Below are 12,125 nucleotides of genomic sequence, written 5' to 3'. Positions count from 1 at the left end.
CCGGTCCCGCCTTCCCCTCATTCATTCAGTCACTTATTGAACACGATAAGTGCTGACACTTCCCAATCCCCGTGCACTGGTTGAGCGCTCGCCCCGTGCCCCGCACTGGAGCGAGTCCTGGAAGTAAGACTGTTAGTTACCTCATTATCACACTCCAGGGAGGAGGTGTCTCCCAGCACAGGATGTGACGGTAGGGCAGCCCTGGCCCTCCCCCACCCGCCCCCAAGTTCTCAAACTAAGTCTTCCTGCTCTCCCACCCCCACCGCGGTCAGCAGGAAGCCCACTGCTATTGAAGCTAAGAGACCTGTATGGTGGCCAGTGCAAGACCAGTAGCCATGCTGGGTGGGTGGCACCTTGCTAGAGTCCTGGAGTCCCAGGATCCCGGGTCCAGCTCTGCAGGTGCAGAAAATCAGTGGTGTCTAGTTTCCCTAAGTCGATCGATCAGCCTCTGAGGGAAAGGCTCCCTCTGACCAAACTCTTTTAGAAGTGATGACTGAATCGCTGGGTTTGTCATTGTACAATTGGATGGGTGTTTCCTCTGAGAGTAGAGGTGGGCAGGCTTCCCAGCCAGCACGCTGGTGAGAACCAGAGAGAGTGCCCTGTCTACTGGCCATCTCGGGGAGCCTTCTGTCAGGTCAGTGAGGTGCCTTCCTCCCTTGGCTGTTTCCATCTGAAGGATTCAGTGGTGGTTTCCGTTTAGCCGGCACTCGGCCCACATGGTGGGGAGATAAACATCCCTACGCGCCCTCTTGAATTTTGGTTCCTCACCCAGTCTTCTTACAAGAGTGAAAGATACTTAAAGGGCTGAACAATGCTCATAATTTCACATTCACTTGCTCAATAGGTTGTTGTCATTTGTCCGGATACTGATACGTCCTGGATATCGTTTGACTACACACATATACACCCTTCTCATAAAAAAGCCCTTCTCAGAGAACCACCTTCTCTCTGGTATACCTTGACCCACCACGGTCAGCTGTGGTTCCGTACCTGGCAGGGCACTGTCCCTTCTGTCCCAGCACTGACTCTGGCCCCCTCCCCGGGGCTCTTCCCCGTCCCCCACCCCCCTCCATACTTAGAAGGGGGGGCTCTTCTCTCCCACTGGGCACTGGGGTTTTCTGGCTTCACTTCCAGAAGGCTCTCATTGCCGGATCTTGCCTTCACACCCCTCATATGCTTGTTGGTCACAGACCCTGCGCCCAGGCTGCATCAGCCCTCCCCCTTTCACTGACCTGCCTGTGCCATTGTTTTTCCAGGTTTCCCTCTTGGGGTCGTCGCTCTTCCCAAGGGATGTTCCTGCCAGAGTGTTCACTTCCTCAAATACTACTTAGTCCACCAGGGACAGAACGTGTATCCTGAGGGGCCCTTGAAATCCCACATGAAATGTGTGGTGCTGTGCACAGATTCTTCTGTCCATCTGGTGACAGCCAGGGGGACCCAAGAACCCACCGTCAGTGTGCTGGTTGAGAGGTCAGTGGCTTGAGCGCAGGACGGGGCAAATGACCGGCCAGCCGAAAGTGAGCAGCTCCCCAGCTGGAGTCCACTGGCTCTGTAGTCAACACCCTCCCTGTGAGCTCCCAAGTCCCCACCGTCTTTTTTATGTGCACGTGTAAAACTTGTCTCACAAAATTGTGCGACAGCACAAATGACAGCTTTCACGTCATTTGTCATTTCTGCCAAAATCGCCTTTTATCAGTTTCCTCGAGGCTTTCTTTCTTTTTTAAATTGTCTCAAGAGTCTCTTTCTGAAGTTGTGAAAATACTTCATGCATGCAAATGAGCTATACAATATATACATGTGTATATTTAGGATATAGCTATATATACACTATGTATAGTATATATGTACGTGTATATGTATTTGGGTGTTTATATATATACACAGAGAGAGAGAGAGAGAGAGACAGAGAGTGGGCAGTGGGAGAGAGGGAGGGAGGGAGAAACTCCCCTGTACCCATCATGAACCTTCAGAAATAGATCATCTCCGGGGCGCCTGGGTGGCTCAGTTGGTTAAGCATCCAACTCTTGGTTTCGGCTCGGGTCATGATCTCAAGTTCATGGGTTCGAGCCCTGCATTGGGCTCTGCTTTGACAGTGCAAAGCCTGCTTGGGATTCTCTCTTCCCCCCTCTCTGCCCCTCTCTCTCTCTCTCTCTCTCTCTCTCTCTCTCACTCTCTCCCTCTCTCAAAAATAAACAAACATTAAAAAAAAGAAATAGATCATCTCCAATTCAGTTAAGGCTGTGTGCTTGTCCCTGGTCATACCCTTCTCTCCTCTCCAGAGGTGACCCCCTTAGTAATCGTCGCTGTATATAACAAACCATTCCACAACTTGATGGTTTCAGAAAACAAGTCAATGTGTAGCCCCTGATCTCGCAGACCAGCAATTTGGGCCAGTTCTTCCACTGGCCTTGCTTAGGCTCTGGCAGCTGGGCTGGGGGCCGGATGGTCTGGCACAGCCTCACTTGCATAGGTGGCAGTGGGGTGGCCGTTGGCCAGGACACTTGGTTCTCTTCCCTGTGGTGGCTCCTGCGGGCCGTCTCAGCCTCCATCGCCCCACAGCCTAAGGGGTCCCCTCAGCAAGCGAGGGCAACCGCAACGTACACTCTCCAAGCTTCTGCTCACGTCACAGTGGACGAAGCATGTCACGTGGCCACACCCGCAGTCAGGCAGTGGAGAAACTGACTCCACCGTTTGATGGGAGTCGCTGCCAAATATCACGGCCGATTTCTTTTTCAATCGACTGTGTCATTTTCCAAAATTCATCATCCATTCCTTCGCTTTCCTGTAAGAATTAGCCACACGCATCTCCAAGTAACGCATTGTTTAGCTGTGCCTATTTGGGAAATTCGTAAAGGGACTCCCATGCTCTGTATCCTCCAGCTTGTTTCTCGGGGCTGTTTATTCCGTAACTTGCTCTGCAGCCTTGTTCGGGAGAGTCGCACATGTCGGTGAATGCAGCGCGGGGTCTGTATCTTCCCGGCTCTACTGCATCCCATCGTGTAATAAATATATCACAGCAAGGCATTCTCCTACCAGCGGGTAATGCGCCTGTTCCCCGCGTCTGCTACTATGAACCATCTCTGACGTGTCTCCCGATGCTTATTCACAAGAGTGTCTCCTAGATGCGTGCCAGGAGAGGATAGCACAGCCTTAACTCCTTCCAGGACGAACGTGTATGTGTCTGGTTCCCCACAGGCCGGTAAAGTACCTGGACGAAGCCATCTGTGCAGTGGCCCCAGTCCCAGCCTTACCTGGCATGGTAGGTTCCTCACGCCCCTCACTCCTCTTCAGCAAGCGTGTTCGTTTCCCCTTCAAAGACTGTTTGTTGAAGGCCTGTCAAGCGCGAGGCACTAGACTAGCTTTGGGGCGCACAGGGACGAAAGAGCAAGCCGCCGCCCTCGCAGATCGCACGGTTCAGCTGGGAAGACAGACGAATCACCGCGCAGCTGCCCTGGAAGACGAGAGAGGCTGTGATGCGCTGGGCCCTGGATGCCACAGAACAGAGACAGGGGTCACCACCTCAGCCTGCAGAAGTCAGTGGGGGCGGGGGGCTGCTTTCGGGAGGAAGTGACAGGACGGGGCAGAGAAGGTGAGGTCGCACTCTCAGGTGTCGGAGTGTGAGGGGCGGGGAGGTGGTGTGGCAGCTGGAGGACGATTCGATCAGGCGCATCTAACAGGTTCACCTACAGGGAGGAAGGAGCCAGGCAGGAGAGAGGCCGGCCTCCGAACCCGGGCCAGGAAGGGCCGTGGGATGGAGCGGGGTCTCCGAGGATGGGGAGGAAAGCATACGTGTGCAGAGGGCGGCACTGCGTCCGGCCACGTGGAGGGCCAGCTCCCGGACAGGGATGCTGGTGAGCCAGAAGAGAAGCCCGGGCAGGAGTGGGGAGCGCCACCCAGCATCAGACACGGCACCTGGAAAAGGGCCTGTTGCTGCTGGGGACCCCGGAGAAGTAAACACACATGTTTCTCTGCTCCCCGAGCAAATCCGTTCTCTCTGTTGCTGGCCTGGATGTCCAGCTGCCTCTCTTATTCCAAACGGGGGTGACAGAGAAGTCCCCGTTGCCATCCCTTTGCTTCCCAGGTGCTGACCTTTTCCAGGAATGGCTCTGTGCAGCTCATGGACGTGGCCAAGCCCCAGATCATCTGTGCCTTTGCTCCACCCAGAACCTACCATCTGGCAGTGCCCTGGACGCCTATGTTTGTCGTGTCTTTGCACCGCCCGTGTTTCCTGCTCCGAGGTATGGGAGGGGGGCTCTGGGGGCTGCTATTTGCCTGACCTTCTCCCTCCCTTCCCAAAGCACGGGGTGATGCCCCCAATCTCTTCCCTGCTCTTCAACCCTGCACCACAGGCCAAAAGGACACTGCTGCTTAGCCCCTCACGAGGCACTTAGCTAAAACACAGGATTCCAGAGAGACTCCTGTGACCCCCTTCAAGGGAGCCCCTCACAGCTCAGCCCTGACAGCCCAGCCTTTACCAGCAGAGAGCTGCCCCCAGCTGCCCACCCAGCCCACAGAGAAGGTCATCCCTCTACAGAACGCTGTGTTTTGTTTCATCTCAGGAGACCATCCTGACGAAATTGAATCCGATGACGCCAAGGACATCCAGAATTCTATTTTCTGTTTTAATCTCGAGGCCTACCCGCTCCTGGAAAACATCTGCAACCTTTGCACCGTTCCTCAAGCGGACATGACCGATAGCATGGCCTTCGCCCAGGTGCTGCCCTTGGAGAAAAGATGCGAGAGTTTCCTCCAGGAGAGGTAGAGTCCCGGGTCTGCTTCCCATCCCTGCTCCTGGGGTTGTCTCTGGGTTGAGGACTAGCGGAGTGTGTTCGATGGTCAGATCCGTCCGGCATTTCGACTGCCCCTTCTGTGGGGGACCCTGCCATATCGTAGCCCATGAGCCACACTCCAATTTCCCGTTTGGGTTGGCAGGAAAGGGAGCCCCGGATTCAGGCTGGTAAAGAAGGACTGCCTGCCAGTCGCTATTTTCTCCTCGTCAAGACTGTCTTGTCCTCCTGCTTTCTGGATTCTTTGGTTTTGTAAAACTGTATTTGGATGATCAGACACCAGTCTTGGGAGACAGGGGCTTAAGTCATGGGCCAGGTTCGGCCCATTTGCTATGTCTCATCATGGCTGCTTGTGTGCTACAACAGCAGACTTGAACAGTGGTGACAGAGACCACACGACCCATAAAGCCGGCCTCATTTACTATCTGGCCCTTTATACAAACTGGTCGCCAGCCCCTGGTCCAAGCCCCCTTGGCTTTAACCGTCGTCTGGACAAACGGTTTGGCCACGCATCTCTCCCCTTTCTGTGACCCCCAGGCCCGTGGGGACTCTGCCTGTGGCCCTTTCTGCTGTAAAAGCATAAGGAGCTGTGCTCTGTCTGCTCTGGAGAAGCAGGTGTCTCTTCTAATCCATCCGCCACTCATCTCGGCGGTTTGCAAATTCTTGCTGATGGTTTCTGGCATGATTGCACTTTTGGCAGGAGGAGGTTACCAGCGGAGCCCTGGATTCTCCTGGGGGTGGGGGTGGGGGGACTTCGGTGGCCCCTTCCTTCCAGGGTCTTCAGAGACTCTGTGATCTCTCCAGTCCCCACGATATCCCTTTACGACCATTTCCCCTTTTTCTATTTACTCTTGCCTCAAGAGGAAGGAAGTGGAATGGCCAGGATACTCAGGTTTGAAATCCAATGCCACCCCTTCCTAACTGAGAGACCTCGGGTGAGTGCCTTCACCTCCGAGAGCCTCAGTTTCCTCCTTTGTTCAAAACCGGTGTGTTGAACACCTGCAGTGCGCCAGGCTGGACACTTTGATGGTGCCCAGCCCTCAGGTTTTGTGGGTATTCCAGAGATAATACACGTCTAGTGCTGGGCATTGGGTGGTCGCTCAGTAAATGGTAGGTTCCAGAAGGATGCTGGGTTACTTCCAGTTCGTGCCTGGGGAAATTCTAAACACCACCGCAAGGTGGCGCCGTGAATCCCCAAGGCTGCATTTCCCTGCTGCTTGTGGTTCTCCGGTTGTGGGGGTTCTTGGGGGGCTTTCAATATCTCCTGGAAGGAGGCAGCCCATTCATCAGGAGAGGCAGATGGTCTGTGGGTCTCGGGGGGAGGACAGTGAAGGAGGGGTCACTGGGCATTTCCCCTGATTAAAGATTAACCAAGAGCGTTTGGCTGTTCTTTACATGGCAGTTTCTTGCTTTGACCCTTGACGGCTTGACTTATTCTGAGGAGACACAGCTGAAGAATTGAAGGGTGAGGCATCGTGATGTCTGCAGCTTACTTTGAAGCACAGACCAGGAAAACATTTAGAGAGAGGAAGAGAAAATGTTAACAACCAGTGAAACCCAGGAAAATACTCACAGAAAGAGACAGACAGACAGCCAGGCAAAATGTTCACCATCGGTAACCACAGGTGCAGGTTCACTGTACTGCTTGCAACTTTCATGTAGGTTTGAAATTTTTTTTTTTTAATTTTTTTTTTTAACGTTTATTTATTTTTGAGACAGAGAGAGACAGAGCATGAACGGGGGAGGGTCAGAGAGAGAGGGAGACACAGAATCCGAAACAGGCTCCAGGCTCCGAGCTGTCAGTACAGAGCCCGATGCAGGGCTCGAACTCACGGACTGCGAGATCGTGACCTGAGCCGAAGTCGGCCGCTCAACCAACTGAGCCACCCAGGCGCCCCAAAATTTTAAAAAAAAAATTTTTTTTAAACGTTTAAATTCATTTTTGAGAGATAGAGTGCAAGTGAGGGAGGGGCAGAGAGAGAGCGAGACACAGAATCCGAAGCAGGCACCAGGCTCCAAGCCATTAGCACAGAGCCCAACGCGGGGCTCGAACCCATGAACTGTGAGATCATGACCTGAGCTGAAGTCGGACGCTTGACCGACCGAGCCACCCAGGCGCCCCAGGTTTGAAATTTTTCCAAACAAAAGATGGAGAGAGGTTATGAAATACCGTTTACAGTATAATCCTGATTTTGAGAGAAGTCTGGAAATGTATACACCAATATAACAGGAGTTCTATTTGGGTGATGATGTATGTGATTTTTTTTTTTTTTGTATTTTCCCTATTTGCAGCTTTCCTACCAAAACAAAACAAAACAAAACAAAACAAAACAAAACAAAACATTCTCTTGGAAAATTTTAAAAACTGGTTAAAAAAAAAAGTCAAGAGTATGAGTTTAGGTCATAGCTATGGTGAGGTTGTACTCCTGGGTCATGGTGTAGAGTTTCCAGAGCTCTTTCCTGATGAGGCCTAGTGAACTCCGTGTTTAAGGAGACTGTTTCCATTTCTGCCTCGCAGTTTAACGCCCTCTTTTACTGGCCTGGAAAGGGTGAGGCTGGACCTATGTGTCCAGCGCCGGGCGGCTCACCTCCTGCCTGGCAGCAAGAGGCCCGGCCAACTCAGGCCGCCCTCAGTCCCTGACTGACATTTCCAACCCTCAACCAATGTATGAGTGGAGATCGGTACTCGGACACCTGCAGAGCCCCACTCAGCCCCTGAAATCTGCTTCAAGCACACTACGACCATAACGGAGCACTTCCCCGTTGTAAAAAAAAAAAAAAAAGTTATTATTTCTGATAGAAGTTATACACGCACTTGTAGAAATCTGGAAAACAGGACAGCGCAGAAAAGAAAATGTAAACCACCCACGACCATCACCAAACCCTAGCCCTGCTGTTAATATGTCAGTGCATTTCCTTCTGGTTTTCCTTTTGGTGTTTTCACTAAGTTGAGGTCACGTTCCGAGTTCAACTTTTAAATCTGGCTTTCTGTCACTCCAGAATATCACTTAATTCTTTTTTAATTTTAAGAAAACCTTCCTTATAAATATGCCAATGTCATTTTCTGTGGAAAGGATGTGTCTGCAGGGCATTTCTCCACTCCCCTGTGGTCGGGCCTGCTCTGTAAAGATGGTCCTTTCCACCCTGCCCCCTCCAGTCTGTGTTCCTGTAGGAATGGGACTCACTCTACTACTTTCCCAAAGTCTTTCCTCCCTGTCGGCAGAGCTTAGCTCTCAGGTGTCATGCCTGAGCCCCTCCCTGGGGTGGCCCCCATAGCCAGGAGGGGGTGGAGAGGACTGCCCTCCCAGGGAAGCTTGTCAGGGAAGAGTGCTGGAGTCCTTGGGGCTGATCAGGTGGGGGCGGGGGGCTGAGGGGGGGGGGGGTGGCCAGGGGCAGGGCCTGGGGCTGACCCAAACCATGGGAGGTTGGGAACAGAAAAGCTCAGAGAAGTTGTCACTGGGTCCTGGGACCCAGCAGGAGCTGGGAGGGGTCGCATCGTGTGGTTGGGGCCAGCCCAGCTTGAAGGAACTTTTACTTCGGCCTGATCACAGTGTTTGAATTATATCCCTTGTGGCGACCCATTTTCCAGATTGGGTCCCAGCAATAAATTGGGAAAAACTGATTTAAAGAAGGCTTTTCCTGTTCTACTTGCTCTGAGGTCTGCTATCTGGGACTTTCCCAAAAGTAGCCCTCCACCCCCCCCCCCCCCGGCTCCAACACTTTATTTTGAAAATTTTCAAACATACAGCAGTTTTGAAAAAAAAAAAAGTCACTGAACATCCATATACCCACAACCTAGATTCTGCCATTAACATTTTCCTATTGTTGTTTATCCCACATATCCATACATGTCCCAAAGGTTTTAATCTCATCTTGTTTTTCCCTATTTACTCCTCGTGTCTGAAACCGCTTCCATTGGCCCTAAAACTAGGTGAAACTTCAAGGCAGTGGGTTATGTGGCAATCGATTCAGAGTTTCAAGCTTGCAATCATCTGTCCAAAATGTTTTTGCAAAACCTGCCCCTGGGACTTTTATAAATAGCCAGTGTGAAAGGGAACCTGCCTTTGGGGCTTTAAAAGGAGGCCAGCTAGCCACAAATATGCATCCCCACCCCCCACCCCAAGGCCTGGCTTCTGCTCCCGTGCAACTTGGGGCTCCAGGCACCGTTTCCACGTTCGAGTTCTGCCATCCCTGGCTAGGTCAAACTTGATCACAAGACAGAAATTTCTGGACACCAGGAAGCAGACAGAGTGTCCCTTCCTCTCTCTGTCTCTCTCTCCCTTTATTCCTTATGGAATACAAAGCCAAGCAAGATTCAGGTTCAACCACCCACCTGTCTGCCAGAAGGCGGGCTTCTGGGTCCACAGGGCACCTGGCCCTCTGGGCCAGGGGCTGGGCAGGCAGGAACTGACGGCTCATGGCTATTTTAATTAGGGAACGAAGGACACTGAGCATCTTTCTGTTATATATACTGTACATTTCCCTCACTCCTTCCCTGGCTTGCCCCGGATCTGTTTCCTATGCGTGAGTTCATTTTCTTTTGATTTTAAGAGTTCTTTGTCAATGTGCTGTGAATAATTTTTCCCGGTTTGTCTTTGGGGAGGAGTATTTGGAGTTGCTCGCCCAGCCAGACAGAAGTTTCAAGTGTCCAGTAGCTGGACTTTTCTGCCTTGTCCCTTAGGCTTCGCTGAGGGGCAAGTGTAAAGGGCCTCAAATTCGGGGTGCAAGCTCTACAGTATGACGAGGGCACAGACAGGGGGCTCTAGCTGTGCGACGGGGCGGTCCTCAGCGTCTCCGAGTGTAAAGTGGGTGACAGCTGCATCTCCGCATAGGACGTGGCCTGGCACACGCTGGAAGTGTTAACCAGGCTGAGCATCTTTACCACGAGATCATCGAGAAAGGCCTTCTCCCCACCAGCATCATGTTCTGAACGTCATCCCTGTTGTCTTGAACACACGGATGACTTTATTTTCAGGCTTCCTTTTAAAACTTGCCCTAGTTCCATCTATCCAGCTGCCTCTTGGACGGTTGCTCTTTTTTTTTTTTTTTTTTTTTGAAGCAATCTCTATACCCAACGTGGGGCTCAAACTCACAAACCCTAGGTCGAGAAGTTACAGTCTCCAGGGCACCTGGGTGGCTCAGTCGGTTGAGCATCCAACTCTTGGTTTCCGGCTCGGATCATGATCTCACAGTTCATGGGTTCGAGCCCCATGTTGGGGTCCAACCCGACAGTGCAGGGCCTGCTTGGGATTCTCTATCCCTCTCTCTCTTGCCTCTCGCTTGCTTGTGGTCTCCCTCTCTCTCTCTCAAAACAAATAAATAAACTTAAAAAAAGAGTCACACGTTCCACCGACTGAGCCAGCCAGGTGCCTCCCTAAAGATTTTAAGTAATCTCACACTTAATATGGGGCTTGAACTCACAACCCTGAGAGATCAAGAGTCGCACGCTCCACCACCTGAGCCAGCTGAGCGCTCCTGGATGGTCCCTTATTGAATCCATGTTGTTTTGACCTCCTGACCCCAAAATTTCACGCCCACTTATTTATCAGCAGCAGAAGTATTATTATAATTAACTTTACTGAGCACCTACTGTGTGCCAGGGCTATGCTAAGTGCTTTGCAGGCATCATCTTATTTTTTACTATTATTTCCCCACTGCACAGCGAGAAAGCTGAGGCTGATGAGGTCGTGCCACCTGCCCCGGGTCACCAACTTGTAAGCAAAGGAGCTGGGTTTGAGCACAAGCAGTGTGGGTTCAAAGCCCGAGTTTGTAACATGCACACGCTTTTCCTCCTCCCTGCCCATCGCTCTCACACGCAGGCAAAGACTTCATTGCAGCCTGGACAGCATTAGCAAAAGAGTGGAAACCCCGAGTGTCCAATAGGGGAAAAAGACTGTGGCAGATCTGGGAGTGCCTCCTGGAAGCAATTTCTGGGATACGGTTTCATTGCAAACAGCAGGGTGCACAACAGTGCATGGCACACTTCCATTAAAAAAAAAAGATTATACACATGTCTACGCTTGTATGTGTATACGTAATTTCCAAGGATTTACAAGGAGCCGTTAATTACCGTTGCTTTGGGAACAGAAAATAAGGATCTGAGGAGAGAAGGAAATTGCTTCTAACTGTATACCCAGTTGTATTCTTCCATTTTTTTAAAAAATCAAAGTATAGAGTACTTTTTCAAGTTAAATATTTTAGGGGCGTCTGGTGGCTCAGTTGAGTTGAGCGTCCAACTTCAGCTCAGGTCACGATCTCACAACCCATGGGTTTGAGCCCCACGTTGGGCTCTGTGCTGACAGCTCGGAGCCTGGAGCCTGCTTCGCATTCTGTGTCTCCCTCTCTCTCTGCTCCTTCCCCACCTATGCTGTCTCTCTCTCTCTCTCTCTCTCTCTCTCTCTCTCTCTCTCAAAAATAAACAAACATTAAGAAATTTTTTTTAATAAAATAAAAATGTTTTCACGCATCGAGTATCAGATACATCTCCACGTGGATGTTCCTTGGCAGGTAGAGCCTCAAAAATCCAAAGCTGCAACCATGGTCTTTCTCCCCGAAAGTAGCCCTCCTCCTGCTTGCCCTAAGTGGTTTAACATCCTCTGTGCCCTCAGGCACCCAAGGCAGAAACCCAGACAGCAGGGGCACCCCTTCCCCAGAAGGTAGGCTTCCTCCCCCCTCCCCCCCCCCCACAGCGGCCATCTCCGCACAGGCAGAATGAGGGGTGAATCCTGGGCTGCCCTGCTTTTCCTGTACTGAATGCGCATTTGTTACTTAAAAAAAAAACAAAAAACTAACATCTTGTAAAAGACCCAACTCGAGGGTCTTCTCTTCCAGGAGCTCCCCAGGCAAGGTGGATGGATCCCTCCCGCTTCCCTCCATTCGACCTCTGTGGCACTTAAAACGCCTCAAATTACAAATGTCCTTCCCCTCTGTCACCCTGATGGAGCTGGGGTGGGGGGGAAGCAGGGCTGTTTCAGCCACTTGGATCTTTCCCGCACTTGCACCCTTGCCTGTCACTAGCGTAACTAAACCAGTGGGAGTTCACTCCGTGGTGAGCCACACAGACAAACTACAGCAGGTGAATTGTGGCACAAGGGAAACTTTATTCGCAGCGGATAAGGACATCACCGGGAATAACTTTCAAAAGCCGTGACTCTCAGAGCAGGGGCGGGTGGGTTCCTGAAACTGAGGGTTAGGGAAGCCTTGTCACTGTAGGCAGGGGCGGGCATGAGGTCCTGCACACGCCCTAAGGAAACACGTCTACACATATGCTTTGTATGTCACGTAAATGAGACGAGCCCCCCCTCGGTGCAGATTTTAGTATTATGATGAGGCAAAGGT

At 51.6% G+C, this 12,125-nt stretch overlaps 1 protein-coding gene and 1 long non-coding RNA gene across 11 annotated transcripts in view; one reads left to right on the top strand and one right to left on the bottom strand.

Annotated features, from left to right (window-relative positions):
* The window catches only part of LOC122221611, a 39,175-nt gene that overhangs the window by 18,966 nt on the left and 8,084 nt on the right, over nucleotides 1-12,125 (bottom strand). The gene's annotated exons all lie outside the window — the stretch shown is intronic.
* The window catches only part of WDR93 (WD repeat domain 93), a 49,569-nt gene that overhangs the window by 36,492 nt on the left and 952 nt on the right, over nucleotides 1-12,125 (top strand). For 9 of the 10 annotated variants that reach the window (XM_042940991.1, XM_042940995.1, XM_042940994.1 and 6 more), the window contains 4 exons: nucleotides 1,257-1,470; nucleotides 3,196-3,259; nucleotides 4,082-4,238; nucleotides 4,560-4,758. In XM_042940991.1, coding sequence (XP_042796925.1) covers nucleotides 1,257-1,470; nucleotides 3,196-3,259; nucleotides 4,082-4,238; nucleotides 4,560-4,758 — 634 coding nt within the window. Of the gene's footprint in view, nucleotides 1-1,256; nucleotides 1,471-3,195; nucleotides 3,260-4,081; nucleotides 4,239-4,559; nucleotides 4,759-6,189; nucleotides 6,464-12,125 lie in introns of those variants that run through there. The other variant, XM_042940998.1, reaches the window with a different exon arrangement.

This window comes from Panthera leo, chromosome B3, assembly GCF_018350215.1.
Source record: "Panthera leo isolate Ple1 chromosome B3, P.leo_Ple1_pat1.1, whole genome shotgun sequence".
Classification (NCBI taxonomy): domain Eukaryota; kingdom Metazoa; phylum Chordata; class Mammalia; order Carnivora; family Felidae; genus Panthera; species Panthera leo.
This window is presented reverse-complemented; position numbering and strand designations above follow the sequence as displayed.